The following is a 22,399-nucleotide window of genomic DNA, read 5'->3' on the forward strand; positions in this document are numbered from 1 at the left end:
TCTTCCTGATCAGTTTTATTTCCTCAGCATCCCAGATAGCTTAGAAGAACCCAATGTTACAACAAAACCTAGACAGAGAGACATGAAAACTTGTAACTCTCTCTTTTCCAGCGCTTGAGACACAGTTGCTCCGCTGCGCTTAAAGAAGATTAAAGAACATAGTCCAACGCCGTGGCACAACGAGCACACTCAGGCCCTTAAGAGAGCAGCCAGAAAAATGGAGCGCAACTGGAAGAAAACAAAACTAGAGGTGTTTCGCATTTCATGGAAAGAGAGCACGATTGCTTACAGAGAGGCTTTGCTGTCACCCCCTTTTTTTGAGAATGGACATTAAAATGCACTATTCAAGCTTAAATTGTTGTAATTCAAGAATGCTTTGGAGTATAGACCTAAAGGCAGGCATACACTGTGCGATTTTCATCCGATTTTGAGCCGATTCTGACTCGAGCGACTCTTTTTCGGGTTGGGCCGATTTTCAGCTTTGTCGTGCGTCGTTTGTCGTGCAGTATACAGGGAGAAACGAGAGGCGATAAAGCTCTCCCGACCGGCAATCGGATGAATTTCTGGCATGTTAGAAATTTTGGTCGCTCCTCGTGACTATATCGCACAGTTGAAGCAGAGCTACGAACCGATTGTGACAGCTAAAGGGTTAAAAGCTGCTAGATCTGCTTATATTTCAACCCTATTAGAAGAAAATAAACAATCCTAGGTATTTATATGAAACAGTGGCTAAACTAACGAAAAATAAAGCTTTCAATCTCAGACGTTTCCATGCTGCACAGCAGTAATGACTTTATGAACTTCTTTACTTACAAGATTGATCATATTATGGGAGAAAATGATAACTGTGCAATCGTCTACTTCAGTATCGCTATAATTTAATTAATTAAGTATTTAATACTAGTCTTTTAGTCTCCCTGAGGAAAAATTCGATTCATTTATTGCTATGGGAGAGGAAGAATTTTCTAAACTCGTTAAATCATCTAAATCGACAGCATGTATGTTAGACCCTATACCGACTAAGCTGCTGAAAGAGAAGCTTCCAGAGGTCATAGATCCTCTTCTTAATATCATTAAGGGTGTATTCACACCGGTCTTGTTTAGTTCGATTGAATCAAACTCAAGTTCATTTCTCCCCTTGATGCGGATCTTTTGGGCAGGTGTGAATACAGCAATCTCACTCGAGTGCGGACCGAACAACCAGACAAACTCTGGAACAGTTAGTTTACAGTGTGAACATGACCCGACCGATTGCAGAAAGCACTGCGCCTTGTTTGACAGGGTCAGATAGCGCTTTGATTCCTCTTTTGAGTTTCCTAAAGCAGATTTATCTAATGGCTTGGACCATTATTCATCAGCACAGTCTGTGTATCATTACAAGTGGACAGAACATTAAACATGAAACAAAAACGGATTGTGAAAGTTAACAAACCAGGAACTATGAAATTATGCATTTCTGGAGTAGCATTTCAGTAACAAACAAATTTCCTCAGAGCTTCTGACACTTTAGCCAACGGCTGAACCGCTTCTTTTACATCAACACTTGACCATTAATACTCACACTTACTTCTATATTACAATACATTACCAGCTCATGAGGAGGAATCAACACATTTCTAACACACATCCCAGGAAAGGAGACATATTACACACAACTGCAGAGGTTTATTAAGAAAATTAGCATTAATCATTCAAAATGAAAACAAGATGCTAAAAACAGGAATGAACAGACAAGATACAAGAATCACCAAATCATCTCCATCACACAGAACAGAGAGATGATACAGTCTGAGTCTGTCCATTACTGTGTTTAATATTATATTTAAAGCAGTTTACATATGAAGCACAAGAGAATGAGGTTAGCGACCCCTAGCGGCAAACATAATTACATATTGTAGCTTTAATTCAAATTTTTTATTTCATTTGCTCTTTCCAGTTGCATTATATGTGTTTGTTTGATATGTTATTGTATACTGTATCCTCTGGGGTATTTCAGGTCAAAAATGGCCCAAAGCATTTAAATAAAAAAATGTAAAAAATCGTAGCTTCATCGGAATGGTCCAAAACTTGGTGACTTTATTGGTACTTGGTATATGAACACCCAAACAAATTGGGGACAGGATTTGATAAGTCTAAGTGGTCGTAAAAAAAATAGTCACACTCAGGACCTTCGGGTCAAAAATGACCCTCATAGGAAATTGGCAAAAATATGAAAATACTGAGTTTTTTTGTGCATACAATCTACAAATCAGCCAGGATGCAGGAAAAAAGGACTCAACAGTGAAGGGGTGAATCTCTAAAACATCAAGAGTGCAAAACAGACAAAAACACACACACACACACACACACACATACACACAAAAACACACGCACGCACAAATGAACGCGTGTCATTCCAAAAGCTAATTTTGGGAAATGTGTGAAATAAAAGCAATTATTAACCATCCAAACAAACAAAAAACTTTACAAAAATAGTCTTTGAGAATCTCTTATTATATATTAAAATCCACAACCTGAAATAAATAGGGAAATATGTGCAAAAACAACTAGAATTCACAAGCCTTTTTTAAAATATAAAATATTGCACAATAATTATGCTCACTACATCCACCAGATGGCACCAATCAGACTTCAAAAAGTGTTTTCTATAGGCCTAGTCTCTACTTTAACCTGAAATACAGCATTAAAAAAAATAATTAAAAAAAAAATATAATAATTCTATTATATTCAATGGGGAAAAATGGATCATAATTATTGCAAAAATATTAATTATTATCATCAAATTCTCTCAAAACACCAAAGAAAAAATATTATTGAACAAAAATACATTTCATTGATTTTGCTGGAAAAAAAAGAATATCTGAATCCCGCCCTCCGGGTCATTTTTGACCCGAAAGTCCTGAGTGTGAGTCATAAATGAAATACCCTAGAGGGTTTATATTATATTTAAAGCAGTTTATATATGAAGCACAAGAGAATGATGTTAGCGACCCCTAGCGGCAAAAATAATTACATATTGTAGCTTTAATTCTCATTTTTCTTTGTGGTTTTCTTTAGTTTTATTTCATTTGCTCTTTCCAGTTGCATTATATTTGTTTGTTTGATATGTAATTGGTTAAGTTTGTTTTGTTTCCTTTATTGATTTTATTTTGAAATATATTTGTTTGCATTTTGATGACATTTGGCTTTGCTCTAAGCAAAGATGTAACATTTATTTTTCTTTATTTTGTGTTTAACTAAGTTGACTGAGCTCTATAATCAACCCAGAGTGTGTGTGTGTGTGTGTGTGTCTGAGTGTGTGTAGGTGTGCGTGCGTGTGTGTGTGTGTGTTCACTCTCTCCCTCTGTTGGTAAGCTCTAGTCTTTGGCCTTGACTTTGTCCTAGACCCTCAGTGGCTGTTGGGAACAAATGTTTATTATTTAATATTGTCAATAAAGAGTTTTGTACGATGACACAAGCCTCTGACTCTTATCGTGATATGAAGCTGTGTATTCCTTGTGAACGGCTTCATTCTAATTCCTTGTGAGAAATCCCCAGGGTGGCGTAGTCGGAGTGTGAACGGTGTCATCTTGTTTATTTGTCAACATAATTCATTAAAACCCCAGTGCCCTCGCACCCCCGCCACAGGCAAATATCCATAAAACACATATTAATGAAAATAAATCTTGCCCGTTATTTACAAAAACATTTTAATCTAAACTTGATGATGTCACTATTTCTTCAGGAGGATCAGAGTTTTCTTTTTTAAGAAAATAAAACAATAAAAAAAAATAGGTTTTTGAGATTTTGCTGAAGTAAATATGATTGCAGATTCGCTCAAAACTCACCAGTATTTTATTCTAATATTGTCGGCATCTCTATTTCCTCTGGAGGCCTCGAGTCCTTCCTCCCTGCAAAATAAAAGCATTGACTGTCCTCTCGTATAATTCAAAATAAAAGCATTGACTGTCCTCTCGTATAACTCAAAATAAAAGCATTGACTGTCCTCTCGTATAATTCAAAATAAAAGCATTGACTGTCCTCTCGTATAATTCAAAATAAAAGCATTGACTGTCCTCTCGTATAATTCAAAATAAAAGCATTGACTGTCCTCTCGTATAATTCAAAATAAAAGCATTGACTGTCCTCTCCTATAATTCAAAATAAAAGCATTAACTGTCCTCTCTTATAACTCAAAATAAAAGCATTGACTGTCCTCTCTTATAACTCAAAATAAAAGCATTGACTGACCTCTCGTATAACTCAAAATAAAAGCATTGACTGTCCTCTCGTATAATTCAAAATAAAAGCATTGACTGTCCTCTCGTATAATTCAAAATAAAAGCATTGACTGTCCTCTCGTATAATTCAAAATAAAAGCATTAACTGTCCTCTCTTATAACTCAAAATAAAAGCATTGACTGTCCTCTCCTATAATTCAAAATAAAAGCATTAACTGTCCTCTCTTATAACTCAAAATAAAAGCATTGACTGTCCTCTCTTATAACTCAAAATAAAAGCATTGACTGACCTCTCCTATAATTCAAAATAAAAGCATTGACTGTCCTCTCGAATAACTCAAAATAAAAGCATTGACTGTCCTCTCTTATAACTCAAAATAAAAGCATTGACTGACCTCTCCTATAATTCAAAATAAAAGCATTAACTGTCCTCTCTTATAACTCAAAATAAAAGCATTGACTGACCTCTCGTATAATTCAAAATAAAAGCATTGACTGTCCTCTCGTATAATTCAAAATAAAAGCATTGACTGACGTCTCGTATAATTCAAAATAAAAGCTTTGACTGACCTCTCGTATAATTCAAAATAAAAGCATTGACTGTCCTCTCTTATAACTCAAAATAAAAGCATTGACTGACCTCTCGTATAATTCAAAATGAAAGCATTGACTGTCCTCTCGTATAATTCAAAATAAAAGCATTGACTGACGTCTCGTATAATTCAAAATAAAAGCTTTGACTGACCTCTCGTATAACTCAAAATAAAAGCATTGACTGTCCTCTCGTATAATTCAAAATAAAAGCATTAACTGTCCTCTCTTATAATTCAAAATAAAAGCATTGACTGTCCTCTCGTATAATTCAAAATAAAAGCATTGACTGACGTCTCGTATAATTCAAAATAAAAGCTTTGACTGACCTCTCTTATAACTCAAAATAAAAGCATTGACTGACCTCTCGTATAATTCAAAATGAAAGCATTGACTGTCCTCTCGTATAATTCAAAATAAAAGCATTGACTGACGTCTCGTATAATTCAAAATAAAAGCATTGACTGACCTCTCGTATAATTCAAAATGAAAGCATTGACTGTCCTCTCGTATAATTCAAAATAAAAGCTTTGACTGACCTCTCGTATAATTCAAAATAAAAGCATTGACTGACCTCTCGTATAACTCAAAATAAAAGCATTGACTGACGTCTCGTATAATTCAAAATAAAAGCTTTGACTGACCTCTCGTATAATTCAAAATAAAAGCATTGACTGACGTCTCGTATAATTCAAAATAAAAGCATTGACTGACCTCTCGTATAATTAAAAATGAAAGCATTGACTGTCCTCTCGTATAATTCAAAATAAAAGCATTGACTGACCTCTCGTATAATTCAAAATGAAAGCATTGACTGTCCTCTCGTATAATTCAAAATAAAAGCATTGACTGACGTCTCGTATAATTCAAAATAAAAGCTTTGACTGACCTCTCGTATAATTCAAAATAAAAGCATTGACTGTCCTCTCGTATAACTCAAAATAAAAGCATTGACTGTCCTCTCGTATAATTCAAAATAAAAGCATTGACTGTCCTCTCGTATAATTCAATATAAAAGCATTGACTGTCCTCTCATATAACTCAAAATAAAAGCATTGACTGACCTCTCATATAATTCAAAATAAAAGCATTGACTGACCTCTCGTATAATTCAAAATAAAAGCAATGACTGTCCTCTCGTATAATTCAAAATAAAAGCATTGACTGACTTCTCGTATAATTCAAAATAAAAGCAATGACTGTCCTCTAGTATAATTCAAAATAAAAGCATTGACTGACCTCTCGTATAACTCAAAATAAAAGCATTTACTGACCTCTCGTATAACTCAAAATAAAAGCATTGACTGTCCTCTCGTATAATTCAAAATAAAAGCATTGACTGACCTCTCGTATAACTCAAAATAAAAGCATTGACTGTCTTCTCATATAATTCAAAATAAAAGCATTGACTGTCCTCTCGTATAATTCAAAATAAAAGCATTGACTGACCTCTCGTATAATTCAAAATAAAAGCATTGACTGACCTCTCGTATAACTCAAAATAAAAGCATTGACTGTCTTCTCATATAATTCAAAATAAAAGCTTTGACTGTCCTCTCGTATAACTCAAAATAAAAGCATTGACTGTCCACTCGTATAATTCAAAATAAAAGCAGTGACTGTCCTCTCGTATAATTCAAAATAAAAGCATTGACTGTCCTCTCGTATAACTCAAAATAAAAGCATTGACTGTCCTCTCGTATAACTCAAAATAAAAGCATTGACTGTCCTCTCGTATAACTCAAAATAAAAGCAGTGACTGTCCTCTCGTATAATTCAAAATAAAAGCTTTCACTGTCCTCTCGTATAACTCAAAAATAAAAGCATTGCATTGACGGTCCTCTCGTATAACTCAAAATAAAAGCATTGACTGTCCTCTCGTATAACTCAAAATAAAAGCATTGACTGTCCTCTCGTATAACTCAAAATAAAAGCTTTGACTGTCCTCTCGTATAACTTAAAATAAAAGCTTTGACTGTCCTCTCGTATAACTCAAAATAAAAGCATTGACTGTCCTCTCGTATAACTCAAAATAAAAGCATTGACTGTCCTCTCGTATAACTCAAAATAAAAGCATGTCCTCTCGTGTGTGTTTTATCATGACTGCAGATGTTCAGATGAGTGTGAATGATCAGATTGTGTGATGCTCAAACTCACCAGCTCTTCTTGCACAGATGATCTGAAGAAGAATCACAGTAGGAGGAACAAACACTGCGATCTCAACAATAGTCACGATCACTGCAGGAAACATGAGAGGAAGAAGAGAAACTGGACATGACTGAAGTCAAGGGTCTTCAACTATCAACAGTTATTGATGAAGCATTTACAGACTGACTGATAGTTTAATGTTATAAAGCTGTCAGTATAAATGAACGTGTCGTACCTCTGTATAATAATCCAGCATTCACACTGACTTCAGTTTCTCCTGGATCTGTGGATCACGTCTGTTAGTTCAGTTCAACACATAATGCCACATATACACAACATCATCAACACATAATGCCACATATACACAACATCATCAACACATAATGCCACATACACACAACATCATCAACACATAATGCCACATATACACAACATCATCATCACATAATGCCACATACACAACATCATCAACACATAATGCCACATATACACAACATCTTCAACACATAATGCCACATATACACAACATCATCAACACATAATGCCACATATACACAACATCATCATCACATAATGCCACATACACACAACATCATCATCACATAATGCCACATATACACAACATCTTCAACACATAATGCCACATATACACAACATCATCAACACATAATGCCACATATACACAACATCATCATCACATAATGCCACATATACACAACATCATCAACACATAATGCCACATATACACAACATCTTCAACACATAATGCCACATATACACAACATCATCAACACATAATGCCACATATACACAACATCATCATCACATAATGCCACATACACACAACATCATCAACACATAATGCCACATATACACAACATCATCAACACATAATGCCACATATACACAACATCATCAACACATAATGCCACATACACACAACATCTTCAACACATAATGCCACATACACACAACATCATCAACACATAATGCCACATATACACAACATCATCATCACATAATGCCACATACACACAACATCATCATCACATAATGCCACATATACACAACATCTTCAACACATAATGCCACATACACACAACATCATCAACACATAATGCCACATATACACAACATCATCAACACATAATGCCACATATACACAACATCATCAACACATAATGCCACATATACACAACATCATCAATACATAATGCCACATATACACAACATCATCAACACATAATGCCACATACACACAACATCATCAACACATAATGCCACATATACACAACATCATCAACACATAATACTCGAGCTTCACACAGGGACGATTCTAGGATTTGCAGTTTAGCGTCGCTCAGCTCCCAATGAGTAACATATTACTAGGATATCGGCTGTTTATTAGTATAAAGGCAGGGGGGGCAAGAAAAAGTGGGTAACAACAGCTTTAAAACCAAGTCAGTGGGCAGTACACTTGTAGCAGGGTGGAATAACTCCACCTACTGGGAGATCGTGCGCATGCGTGCGGCTTATTGGCTGCCCTTGTATGGAGTATAAAAGAAGTGGGCTTTGGCGACCTGATATGCGTCTTGGTATTGCCGTGATGTCACGTCATCTGTTGCCGCCGACGGTTCAAACTGTTCGCGTCTGCTGTGCGCTCGCTGCCTACGTGTCACAGGTATGTTCAGCCGTGTCAGAAATGAGTGTTGACCCTGTTTAGCTGCTATCCGTTTTATGCACAGTGAAATATTTATAGCATGTCATTTACAGCGATTATGTTTCTGATGGAGTGGCTGTATTCCGACATGGTGTGCGACCATGAATGGTTTGGTTACATTGACCATCCCGCGGTATGTATAATTATAGCTTTGTTGATTTTAATAATGTTACTCTCTTTAACGTATTGCTATGCTCTGCAGGTTATCTGCAGATCTGAGGGTTCTCCCTGCCTACTTAATGGGATTGAGCGTCAATATTAACTCGTGAAGCGGCTAAGTGTGACTATGTTGCTGTTTTGCCTCTAGTTTTTATAGTAACGTTAAACTGTGTGTGTGCACGTTGGTGCGGTACCGTCATGCGCCTCGGTCGAGGCTGGTGCTTCTTTGGTTGGCTGGTCTGTCTTCACCAGCTGCCACCTGCTTGATCTTCTGATTGTGCATCAGTACATGGAGTTTCTTTATGAATGTTTGTTTTGTTATGGTGCATAATTCACTCTGGGCATTGTAATGCATAACTGCTGAGTCTGAGTGAAATGCGTGTTTTTAACTGTTCTCTCTTACGAGAACAGTTATTTGTATGTGCCTTTTTGTGGTTTCTTGTTATTGTTGTGCGTTTATATTGTTTTGTGTTATTTTCTTTGCAGGAGCTGGAGGTTTCCGGAGAGGGAGGGCTAGCTGCTATCGTGTGTGGTGATTTACACCTAGGCCGTGTGTTTTCTTGCATCCAATCTTCACGTGTGTGTGTGGGCGCGTGTATGGGGTTACTGGGGCTCCTGTTAATTTGGTAGCTAGTCTGTACCTCCAGGAACCTCCGCTGCTGGTCTATTAGTTAAATGTAGATATAGGTTTGTTGTAATGTGTTTCTGATACAAACTGTGTGAACGTTACTGTAAAATTGATTCTAAAAATCTTGTGACCTTTTAACTATTTATTATGAAGTGCTGATGAGAGAAATAAAAGTATATTTTTCTATATGTTGCCCCACGTCTCTTTACCCACGTAATAGATAACGAACCTGTGTGCCCTTAGGGCGGTTAGTCCCCAGTCCTCTGGGGTGGCGTAGTCGACCGTTGTTGTCATTATTGGAGTATACGCCTGCTCTTAAAGGAGAGTGTGTGGCGTCACCACCGAAAAGAAACCCGCTTATGCCACATTTGGCGTATAGTCGGCAGGGTATCTGTGTTTGGGCAGAGACGTGGGTGTATATATATATATATATTTCTAACAAAAGAAATTATAGGTGCTCATCTTTTTTTTTTAGGCAAAACAGCAGCGTAGGTGGGTTGAACCGGATCCCCCCTGTTGGCTGGCTTCCCTACGGTTGGTAAGTCTAGGTTGAGTTATGGAGGAAGTATTAAGACAATAAGAGGGAGGGGCACGGGAGGAGATTCGGTATCATTCTACTGTCGTGTAGCCATCATGGCTGGAGCACTTGTAGCAAGTGTCTCCCTTATGTGTGTTTTTTCGTCGTGTAGCCGTCATGGCTGGAGCACTTGTAGCAAGTGTCTCCCTTGTGTTTTTTTCGTCGTGTAGCCGTCATGGCTGGAGGACTTGTAACGGGTGTCTCCATGTTTCTCGTCGTGTAGCCGTCATGGCAAGAGTACTTGAAATCAGTATCTCTCTATTTTATGTTCTTGTCGTGTAGCCGTCATGGCAGGAGCACTTGTAGCAAGTGTCTCCCTCGTATTCTTGTTGTGTAGCCGTCGTGGCAGGGGACTGAGCTATTGTCTCCCTCATGTTTCTCGTCATGTAGCCGTCATGGCAAGAGTACTTGAAATCAGTATCTCTATTTTATGTTCTTGTCGTGTAGCCGTCATGGAAGGAGCACTTGTAGCAAGTGTCTCCCTCGTGTTCTGGTTGTGTAGCCGTCATGGCTGGGGGACTTGTAACAAGTGTCTCCATGTTTCTTGTTGTGTAGCCGTCATGGCAGGGGACTGAGCTAGTGACTCCCTCGTGTTCTCGTCGTGTAGCCGTCGTGGCAAGGGACTGGTAACGAGTGTCATCTGCTGGTGTAATATCCAGGATGACTCGGCCCTTTTTTTTTCAGCGTGGGATGATTGCTGAGGTTTGTTCATCGTCGGGAAGACGATGCGTAATGGGGGGGTAGATGTAGCAGGGTGGAATAACTCCACCTACTGGGAGATCGTGCGCATGCGTGCGGCTTATTGGCTGCCCTTGTATGGAGTATAAAAGAAGTGGGCTTTGGCGACCTGATATGCGTCTTGGTATTGCCGTGATGTCACGTCATCTGTTGCCGCCGACGGTTCAAACTGTTCGCGTCTGCTGTGCGCTCGCTGCCTACGTGTCACAGGTATGTTCAGCCGTGTCAGAAATGAGTGTTGACCCTGTTTAGCTGCTATCCGTTTTATGCACAGTGAAATATTTATAGCATGTCATTTACAGCGATTATGTTTCTGATGGAGTGGCTGTATTCCGACATGGTGTGCGACCATGAATGGTTTGGTTACATTGACCATCCCGCGGTATGTATAATTATAGCTTTGTTGATTTTAATAATGTTACTCTCTTTAACGTATTGCTATGCTCTGCAGGTTATCTGCAGATCTGAGGGTTCTCCCTGCCTACTTAATGGGATTGAGCGTCAATATTAACTCGTGAAGCGGCTAAGTGTGACTATGTTGCTGTTTTGCCTCTAGTTTTTATAGTAACGTTAAACTGTGTGTGTGCACGTTGGTGCGGTACCGTCATGCGCCTCGGTCGAGGCTGGTGCTTCTTTGGTTGGCTGGTCTGTCTTCACCAGCTGCCACCTGCTTGATCTTCTGATTGTGCATCAGTACATGGAGTTTCTTTATGAATGTTTGTTTTGTTATGGTGCATAATTCACTCTGGGCATTGTAATGCATAACTGCTGAGTCTGAGTGAAATGCGTGTTTTTAACTGTTCTCTCTTACGAGAACAGTTATTTGTATGTGCCTTTTTGTGGTTTCTTGTTATTGTTGTGCGTTTATATTGTTTTGTGTTATTTTCTTTGCAGGAGCTGGAGGTTTCCGGAGAGGGAGGGCTAGCTGCTATCGTGTGTGGTGATTTACACCTAGGCCGTGTGTTTTCTTGCATCCAATCTTCACGTGTGTGTGTGGGCGCGTGTATGGGGTTACTGGGGCTCCTGTTAATTTGGTAGCTAGTCTGTACCTCCAGGAACCTCCGCTGCTGGTCTATTAGTTAAATGTAGATATAGGTTTGTTGTAATGTGTTTCTGATACAAACTGTGTGAACGTTACTGTAAAATTGTTTCTAAAAATCTTGTGACCTTTTAACTATTTATTATGAAGTGCTGATGAGAGAAATAAAAGTATATTTTTCTATATGTTGCCCCACGTCTCTTTACCCACGTAATAGATAACGAACCTGTGTGCCCTTAGGGCGGTTAGTCCCCAGTCCTCTGGGGTGGCGTAGTCGACCGTTGTTGTCATTATTGGAGTATACGCCTGCTCTTAAAGGAGAGTGTGTGGCGTCACCACCGAAAAGAAACCCGCTTATGCCACATATTATCTTTCTCTCCTCATCTCCATCACTCTCTTTTTCTCTGTGTTTTTCTCTTCCTCTCCTAAAGCTGAGCTTTGACTGATAAAGGCTTTTCATTTGTGTGTGTGTCAGAGAAGAAAGAGAACAGAGGGTCTCAGGTCGTCAATTTACTGAAGAAAAAGAAAGAGAGGAGAGAGCAGGTAAATAATCCACTGCCCGCTAACATGGTTTTAAAGCTTTTTCTTATCCTTTTTGGCCTTTAAAAGTCTTAAATGTTAACCCCCTAACAACCTCAAATGTAGGACCTCAGTGATTATAAAGCCCTGTCTACGGCCCTGTGTTAGGCATCAGATCAATAATGAGTGTGTACATGTTGTAAATTAATTTAATAAACTTACCTAGCTTTCCTAATATAATATTAATTATTAATATGTACACATTCATATTAACCTTGTGCCTAATTAGACAATGCAGCGTCTGTGAACATAAACTCACTCACACACACACACACACAGTTTTTCATTTCTATCCTTGTGAGGACATTCCATAGGCGTAATGGTTTTTATACTGTACAAACTGTATATTCTATCCCCTTACACTGCCCCTATCCCTAAACCTACCCATCACAGGAGACATTCTGCATTTTTACATTTTCAAAAATATATAATTTAGTATGTTTATTAACCCGTTCCCCTCATGGGGACCGCTGGCTGGTCCCCACAATGGAGGTGATCTCAGGTTTTACTATCCTTGTGGGGACATTATGGTTCCCACAATGTAATATATACCAATTCACATAAACTCAGTCACACACACACACACACATAAACTCAGTAACACACACACACACACACACACATAAACTCAGTCACACACACACACACACACACACACACACATAAACTCACTCACACACACACACACACACACACACACAAACTCAGTCACACACACACACACACACAAACTCAGTCACACACACACACACACACACACACACAAACTCAGTCACACACACACACACACACACACACACACACACACACATAAACTCACTCACACACACACACACACACACACACACACACCTAAACTCAGTCACACACACACACACACACACATAAACTCAGTCACACACACACACACACACATAAACTCAGTCACACACACACACACACATAAACTCAGTCACACACACACACACACACATAAACTCAGTCACACACACACACACACACATAAACTCAGTCACACACACACACACACATAAACTCAGTCACACACACACACACACACACACACACACACATAAACTCAGTCACACACACACACACACACACACACACACTGATACTGATAGACATTCACGAGTTCACACTTACGAATGATCAGAGAGTAAAGGTTTATGCGTATTTGGCGTGCTGTCCGGGGGGAGGGCTCCGAGCTCGGAATTTGGGCCCGAACCCAGAGTACTCCCCCGTCTCTGGTTAGGAAGATAGCCATGCAAGTGTGAGGAGATGGGGTGGTGGAGGGATGCTGAAAACTGTCGAGGAATAAGGGTGAGTTGACTATGAATATTTATAGGTTTTACTCATGCTGATTGAGTGGATCTGTTGATAACTGATTGATGACAGCTGGTTGGAGTGACTTGATTGCTTGATCATTAGAACGTGTTCCTCCCGAACCTTGTTAATAAAACATCATTTCACGAGTTCACACTTACGAATGATCAGAGAGTAAAGGTTTATGCGTATTTGGCGTGCTGTCCGGGGGGAGGGCTCCGAGCTCGGAAATTGGGCCCGAACCCAGAGTACTCCCCAAAAAGCTAAGTGAGCAAAAGGACAGCCGCCAGCTTAAAGACCCCCCGAAAAGAGCGTAGAGATTGGCGGGCTGGCATTTCAAGGAAGAGCCTGGTTGTTTGGCCAGGAGAGCTCTCGCAGCGTCCGACAGGGGTTCAATATGTAAAGTCTTGGGCGGGTAAGTTCAGCAGGCATGCGGGAAGGCAAGTATGGATGTTCGGACGGGAGGGTACTTGTGGCAATTGTCACGGCATCGGAACGGGTAAGCCTCGTCGGAATGGAGAAAACGCAAATGCTTGACTGGAAGAGTTTGCTGCGTCCACTGGGTGATTAAAACTCGCTGGACAGAGAAAGAGGAGACGAAGTCGCCTGGCCTGGGGAACTCTTGTTGTGTCCGCTGGGAGATCAATACTCGCTGGACAGAGGAGGAGGAGACATATGCTCGACCGGGAAGGCTCTCGCTGTGTCTGCTGGGAGATCAATACTCGCTGGACGGAGAAAGAGAAGACTTGGATGCTTGACCGGGAAGGCTCTCGCTGTGTCCGCTGGGAGATCAATACTCGCTGGAAAGAGAAGACTTGGATGCTTGACCGGAAAGGTTCTCGCTGTGTCCGCTGGGAGATCAATACTCGCTGGACGGAGAAAGAGAAGACTTGGATGCTCGACCGGAAAGGTTCTCGCTGTGTCCGCTGGGAGATCAATACTCGCTGGACGGAGAAAGAGAAGACTTGGATGCTCGACCGGAAAGGTTCTCGCTGTGTCCGCTGGGAGATCAATACTCGCTGGACGGAGAAAGAGGAGACAAGTTTGGCTGGAGAGGCTCTCGCTGTGTCCGCTGGGAGATCAATACTCGCTGGACGGAGGAAGAGAAGACCTATATGTTCGACGTACAGGGCAATACTCACTATATATAATTTTTTTTTTTTTTTTTTTTTACTCGATGAGGGTTTGGTGGGCTTTTTTAATGTGGAATCGGTTGGTTCTGATGTAGCTTTGGAAGGCGTCTGAGGACCATCTTCCAAGGGCTTGGATCTGCTGCTGAGAGAGGCCTTTTTGAGCTGCTGAGGTTGCTGCCCCGATGCGGAAGGAATGGCTGGAGAAATTCTCTGCCGGGATGCCTGATTGTTGGAGAACGGATTTGAGGTGCTTTTGGAACCAAAAGCGTGTCACAGGTTTGTTGGAGTCATCCACGAAGAGGGGTTCGAGATGGGATTTAGCCTGATGATGAAAGGTTGAAAATGTATATAAAATGACCTTTTTTGGTTTGATCTGTTTTGCTTTGTTTTATCAAGAAGGAGATTGTTTCGCTGTCAAGTACTGATAGGTCTGAGATGCTTGGGTGGACTTTTGGGTCAAATCGGGAAGTGATAGCCAGTTCCGAGCATCTGAGGAAACCAAAAAAGGCTAAAATAAACATGGCATCGAGCGTGTGAGAGGTGTTAAGGGATTGGTAGCCTGTGCGCAGGGTATAAATGCATTTAGTGAGAATATCTAACGTGATGGGATGTCTTGTGTCCGGGCGGGTGGGCTGGGATCGTTGGATGCCTTTAATTAGGAGGGAGGTTTGAGAATTATTAATTTCCGTGGAGGGGGTGCCATGTATCAATTTGTGAAAAAATTGGATGCCGCTCAGGTAGCCTTTGATGGACCCAACTTGAAGGCCCTTAACGCTGTTGAGGTAAGAGATGAAGGAGGTTATTGAAAGGAGAGAAAAATCAGGGAATGGTGTGTTGTAGGAAAAGTGGAAAGTTTTAAAATATTTCCATGCGGTCACGTAGGATTGAAGAGTTCTGGGAGAAACTGCTTGAAGAATGGTGTCGAGCGATGTGTCGAGGAGGGATTTTAACGAGTGGGTTACGGGAATATTAATTCCGAATAATGAGGTACTGGAGTTGGGAATTTGTCCGCCTCTGGAGCCAGCGTCCTGAATTTCTGCAGACCGCGCAATAAATGTTCCTGCAGCCAAGGAATACTCTGCTGTGAAGGTCGGTGTCGAGTGCTCCCCAGTAAGGGCACTGGTTCCACTGGGAAACTCTAACAGCGCATTTTGCCGAGAAGAGTTTGTGGTAGGTATAAAAGTGCCCTCCCCCGTAAGACAACGCGAGCTCGGCTATGAACGCTAAATAGTCGTTCAGTTCGCGCCGCCTATGAGGGAATGCTGAACAAATGACTTCTGTGAAATGGCTGAAAGCGATGGAGAATTCAGAAAACGAAAGTAAACGTGATGAATGCATGTTTAGATTTTTTTTGATTTTCACACACACACACAGTGATACTGATAGACATTAGTGTTACTGACATTATGAGGATCTTCACACACACACACACACACACACTTTTTCTCACCTGAATACTTGACAGTGTATCTGACTGAGGTCTTGAGTTGCTCTCCGTGAGTAAGCCGACATCTCCACTCTCTGTTGTCATCTTCCTTCAGGAGTGTTGTAGTCAGAGTGATGATGATACAGTGATATTGATCTGATGATGATGATATCTGATATCTGGAGTCTGTCTTCAGATCAACACCAGTCTGATTCACCCACAACATCTCAAATCCCTCAGAACTGACCAAATAATCACAGGAGAATAGAGAATACAACTGACAGGAGAGAGTCACAGAGCGGCCTGGACTGATCTCAGTCTGTGATGATGATGATGAAGATGATGATGATGAAGATAGAAACAGTGAAACTGAACACAAGACACAAATCACAGACTTTTCAATCATCATCTGAGTTTAATAAATAATCTGCCCTTTTTTAACTGACCACATAATCATAAACTTACCATGAAGAACATGCAGAAAAACATCAGCATCAGGTCCTTGTTTCTGTCCATTCACATATTGTCTGCAGCTGTAAAATCCATAATCTTCTTCTGTGACGTTCTTGATGTTCAGAGAGCAGTCAGACTCCAGACTCAGTCTCTCATGTCTCTCTGTGTCGTTCTTCTTTATTCCTCCAGTAATCAGTTCAACTGTCCCTGCTGAATCTCTGAAGCTGCTGTAGATCCATGTAGTTGATGTGCAGTCAGGAAGAGCTTTATTACAGGACAGATGCACATTTTCACCAGAACTGATGAACACATGATCCTCTCCACTGGTTCCTGAAACACAAATAAAAAGCAGAAGATTCAAATACAATCTTTTTCCTCACTAAATGCAAACAACACTCTCTCCAGAATAAACTATCAGTCTTTATCAGAGAGCTGTTCAAATCACTGACACACTCTTACTATGAAGATAATCTCCATCATCAGATGTTTGAGTGACACTATGTCCAGTATCAGGAATAATACAGTATAATCAGTGTGTATCGATACACAACTCTGAGATCACAACGTGAATGTGTGCAAGAATAAACTGAGCATGTTCAAATGAACTCTTTCCAGACTAACTCCACTAAATGTGTTTAGAGAAAATACAGATTTCTTTACCTGTGAGAAGTGAAGAGAGAATGATCAGTCCCAGCAGACACATATCACACTTATCAGACATTTTCTGTTTCTGTCAGTCTTCCTCTTCATTATATATAGTTACAGCTCCTCCTCTTCATTATATATAGTTACAGCTCTTCCTGTAAGCATCATCAGCTCTTCCTGTGGTTGGTCACTTCCTCTGATCTCATCTATTGGGTGTTGAAACTCGGAGAAGTCAAGTCAAGTCAAGTCATTTTATTTGTATAGCACATTTAACCGAACAGCAGTTGACCCAAAGTGCTTTACAAGTTAAAACAGGAAAGGCAAAAAACAATATGCCTTGACAATACATAAAGATGAGTACAAGACTCATTGAATACACTTAAATAATTGAATAAAACAAATTATAAAGCAATAAAATATCACATCAAATTTTTCTAAAGAGAATTAAAAGCAAGAGAGTAAAAGTGTGTTTTCAGATTTGTCTTGAAACTGACAATTGTATTACAGGACTTGACATGAAGTGGGAGGGAGTTCCAGAGTTTAGGAGCTATTACAGAAAAGGCTCTGTCCCCTCTGGTTTTAAGACGTGTCTTGGGGATAACAAGTAGCTGTTGGGTTGTAGACCTGAGTGGTCTAACGGCAGAGTAGGTAGACAGAAGCTCAGAAATATACAAAGGGGCTTGACCTTGTAGAGCTTTAAAAACGAAAAGTAGGATTTTAAAATCAATTCTGAATTTCACTGGTAACCAGTGGAGCTCAGCTAAAACTGGGGTTATGTGCTCTCACTTTTTGGTGCCTGTGAGGAGTCTTGCAGCAGCATTCTGGACTAACTGAAGTCTATTTAAATTATGTTTAGTTAGACCTGTGTACAGAGAATTACAGTAGTCTAAGCGTGAGGAGACAAAAGCATGAATTACTGTTTCAAGATCTTTCTTGGATAAAACGTGCTTCAGCTTAGCTACTGTTCTAAGCTGATAAAAACTACCTTTAACGACAGAGCTAACTTGTTTATTAAAATTAAGAGAACTGTCAAAAATGACACCTAAATTTCTGACCAGATTCTGCAAATTAGATGACCAAGGGCCAAGGGCATTACTCCAGTGTTTTGTAGTGGAGGGGGATCCAAATAAAATCATCTCTGTTTTCTTGGTATTCAACTGGAGGAAATTTTCTGCCATCCATGATTGAATGTCTTCCAAGCAGCTAAGAATTGTTTTGATATCTGAAGTACAACCAGGGGAAATGGGTAAGTACAGTAATGTATCATCAGCATAGCAATGGTATCTTAAGTTGTGCTTTTCAAGGATGGAGCCAAGGGGCAGCATGTATAGGGAGAATAACAGGGGACCAAGAACTGATCCTTGAGGGACTCCATATTTAATATCCACTGGCGGGGATGATTTAGCACCCAGTTTGACAGAGAATGTTCTCTCTGTCAGGTATGATTTAAACCAGCGTAAAACAGGGCCCTGTAATCCGACACTATTTTCCAGGCGATCAATAAGAATACCATGATCAATAGTGTCGAAGGCAGCGCTAAGGTCAAGGAGGATAAGTAATGCACTTGATCCAGAGTCAATGGTAAGAAGAATGTCATTATAAACTTTAAGTAGTGCGGATTCTGTGCTGTGTAGAGCTCTGAAACCAGATTGGAATTTATCCAATATGTTAAAATTAGTCAAGAAAGAGAGGATCTGCTTGAAAACTGCTTTTTCCAGGATTTTAGAAATAAATGATAGTTTAGAGATAGGTCTGAAATTTCCAGGATCATTAGGGTCAAGATTGGGTTTTTTCAATAGTGGTTGTGCTACTGCGTGCTTAAAACCAGATGGAACAACACCATTGTATAAGGAACAGTTTACTATAGCTAACACAATTGGAGAAAGGACATCAAAGACCTCTTTAAAGAGACGAAAGGGAATAATATCAGAAGGGCAACTAGAAGGCTTAAGGTGAGAAACTATCTCAGACAACTCAGGGGAAGACAGAGGAGTGAAATGCTGGAGAAAATTGGTAGGACTGCAAGATGTAACTAAGATGCAACCCTGGGTTGTGATGCTAGATCTGATAAGGTCAATTTTTGGGATAAAATAATCAGAAAACTCATCACAAGTTAAGGATGTATCAACTGTATTAGCCGGATTTAAAAATGTGTCGATAGCTTTAAAAAGAACTTTGGGTCTATTTGCCTGTGAGTTAATAAGTTCACTGAAATAATTAGCTTTTGCCTTTTTAACAGTGACTTGATATGCTTTCAGATGTTGCAGAAATATGTCATAAGAGACCTGAAGCTTATCTTTTTTCCATTTCCGTTCAGCCTGTCTACAGGCTTGACGGAACACTTGTATGGAACTATCCACCCAAGGTGTTAAAGTGTTTGACTTTACTCGTTTTAATTTTACAGGGGCTATCTGATCCAATGTATTAGTACAAGACAGGTTAAAACTAGAGACAAGCTCATCAATATTAGTGCATGATGGCAAGTCAGCAGAGAGGGAGGGAGGGAGAGCAAACTTAAAGGAATTTGAGAAAAGAGAAGCTGTAGCTGAGTTAAATGAACGAGCTAAAACGTAAGAGGGGGGAGGGACAGAAGGAGGACTATAGCTAGAAAATTCAAATTCAATCAGAAAGTGATCGGAGATAGCAACATTTGTGATAGCAAGTTTGTCGACTGATATCCCTGATGACAAAACAAGGTCCAATGTGTGTCCCTTGATATGAGTAGAGTCACAAATTGATTGAGTGAGATTAAAAGAGTCAAGTATCGCTAAAAATTCATTCACCATCGGCTTAGTTGGGCAACAGACATGAATATTAAAATCACCAAGAATCAGCATCTTGTCAGACTGAATGGCCAAAGCAGACAGAAGGTCAGAGAAATCATGTATAAAGCAGCCAGTAGCTTTAGGTGATCTGTAGACCAGTGCACATAACAGGGGTGTTTGCAGACAATTTGCCAGTATAAACAGTTGAACTTCAAAAGAGGAGTAGTTTTTTACAGGAAGGATTTTGCATTTGAATATATTTTAAAAAATTGTAGCTAGGCCACCACCACGGCCAGAGATCCTTGGCGAATTTAGGAAACCCCACTGAGGAGGACATAATTCAGTGAAAGGGGATAAATCACCAGTACGAAGCCAAGTTTCAGTCACAAATCAAATGTCCAACTCGTGCGATGTGATAATGTCATTTAGAATGAATGTCTTATTAGCTACAGAACGGGCATTTATGAGAGCAATTTTAACTGGCAAAGATCGAGTTGTTGAACTAGTAGAGACATGTCCATTAAAACAAAGTGAGCGGAGACACGCCGAATCCACTCCACCACGGGAAAGGACAGTCTTAGCCGAGATGGAACGAGGAGCCAAGCGCACAGGAATCTGAGTCACTGGAAGTTCGCAAACAGGCGACGAAAGGAGGATAAGATTCCGATACTCGATACTTCCAGCAGAGCGATGCCTAGGCGAGGAGCCAGCGGGCCGCATAGAGACAACTGTGGAGATGGTACCATCAGAGTTCCCGGGATTTGTAAGAAAAATGCGACGGCTTCCTCGATGCACATAACGGGGTCGCGAGCGAGAAATGCCCAGGGCGGTGCACAGCTTATACACCTTAGCAGTCAGACGAAGAGATGGCGACATAAAGTAAGTATACCCACCGGTCGAGCATCCTGCAGTTCCTGAAACGAGAAAGAAAAGTTAGAAAAATAACGTGATAAAAGCAATATAGTGGGTATATACACAATATATATATATATATTTTTTTTTAAATAATGCATGGTTATGATGCCTATAAACACGGCCGCGATGGACCATTAGACCGTGATGGCTGCACGTGAACATGGTGAAACAGACAACATAGAGACGAGGTCCAATGGACCACACGCAGAAGCCATAATAGCGCAAGGTCGAGATGACCACATAAAGACGAGGCCGCGATGGACCACTTGACCACGATGGGCCGCACATAAAAGCCGATGAGGCGCCAGGTCATGATAGACCACATAAACACAAGGTCATGCTTGACCACAGGCCATGATAGACCACATAAACACGAGGTCATGCTTGACCACAGGCCATGATAGACCACATAAACACAAGGTCATGCTTGACCACAGGCCGGCATCGACCACACGTAGCAAGGCCGCGATGGACCAACATACCTCAAGGGCATACACAGACAAGCCACATTGGCCACACGGCCATGATAGACCACATATAAGCAGGGCCACAATGGCCACGAGACCACGATGGGTCACACACAGGACAGGCCACGATAGACCACACGGCCATTGGACCACATAAAACCAAGGCCGCGATGGACCACAAGGCCATGATGGCCGCATAAGGGACAAGGCCACGGTAGGCCACACGGCCATGGTAGACCACAGAGACGAGACCGCTTAGGAGCCACAACGGCCGCTAATGCCACATGAATACGAACCTATAAGACAAGGCTACTAAGCCACACGAAACAGCGGCCGCGATGGGCCGCACATAGGACAAGGCCATTGAGGCCACACGTAGACGGCTAAACAGACACGACCGTTAGGCCACATGAAACCAAGACCTCTATAGGTCACTAGACCACGATGGGCCTTGGAGGACAAGGCCACGGTAGGCCACACAGCCATGGGAGACCACAGACACGAGACCGCTTAGGAGCCACAACGGCCGCTAATGCCACACAGAGACAAAGCCTATAAGACGAGGCAACTAAGCCACATGAAACCGAGGCCGCGATGGACCACAGACCCGATGGGCCACACATAGGACAAGGCCACGATAGGCCACACGGCCATGATAGACCACACAGAACAAAGGGATAAACAAAGGGATGACCCGACCACGAATGGCCACACACAGGACAGGGCAGCAATGAGCTACGAGCCGCTAAAGGCCACACATAGACGGGCTAAACATAAACACGGCCATAAAGCCACATGAAACCACGACCTCTAGAGGTCACTAGACCACAATGGCCTTGCAGGACAAGGCCACGGTAGGCCACACGGCCA

General features: G+C 40.9%; 1 protein-coding gene and 1 long non-coding RNA gene across 2 annotated transcripts; one reads left to right on the forward strand and one right to left on the reverse strand.

The window, feature by feature from the left end:
* Nucleotides 1–1,392: 1,392 nt before the first annotated feature.
* LOC306995318 (uncharacterized protein) lies at nt 1,393–17,534 on the reverse strand. Its single transcript, XM_079606831.1, has 7 exons — nt 17,398–17,534; nt 16,750–17,067; nt 16,309–16,653; nt 7,195–7,242; nt 6,969–7,049; nt 3,828–3,890; nt 1,393–3,395 (listed from the first exon to the last, which is right to left on the reverse strand). Exons 1-6 carry the CDS (start codon nt 17,456–17,458, stop codon nt 3,835–3,837), a joined length of 909 nt encoding a protein of 302 aa, XP_079462957.1. The 5' UTR covers nt 17,459–17,534; the 3' UTR covers nt 1,393–3,395; nt 3,828–3,834.
* LOC306995326 lies at nt 8,497–12,002 on the forward strand. The gene is made up of 3 exons (XR_013796830.1): nt 8,497–8,640; nt 8,733–8,812; nt 8,882–12,002. It is a non-coding gene; the product is annotated as an uncharacterized lncRNA (long non-coding RNA).
* Nucleotides 17,535–22,399: the final 4,865 nt, after the last annotated feature.

Source organism: Phoxinus phoxinus (assembly GCF_949152265.1).
Source record: "Phoxinus phoxinus genome assembly, chromosome: 1".
Classification (NCBI taxonomy): domain Eukaryota; kingdom Metazoa; phylum Chordata; class Actinopteri; order Cypriniformes; family Leuciscidae; genus Phoxinus; species Phoxinus phoxinus.

Excerpts from the sequence above, each read along its gene's own strand:
- LOC306995318 (XM_079606831.1), bottom strand. The coding sequence starts at position 17,458 with ATGTCTGATAAGTGTGATATGTGTCTGCTGGGACTGATCATTCTCTCT. Across the intron at positions 17,068-17,397 it reads TCTCTCTTCACTTCTCACAG|GAACCAGTGGAGAGGATCAT; the intron begins GTAAAGAAATCT and ends TTTGTGTTTCAG. Across the intron at positions 16,654-16,749 it reads TTTTCTGCATGTTCTTCATG|TTTCACTGTTTCTATCTTCA; the intron begins GTAAGTTTATGA and ends TCTTGTGTTCAG.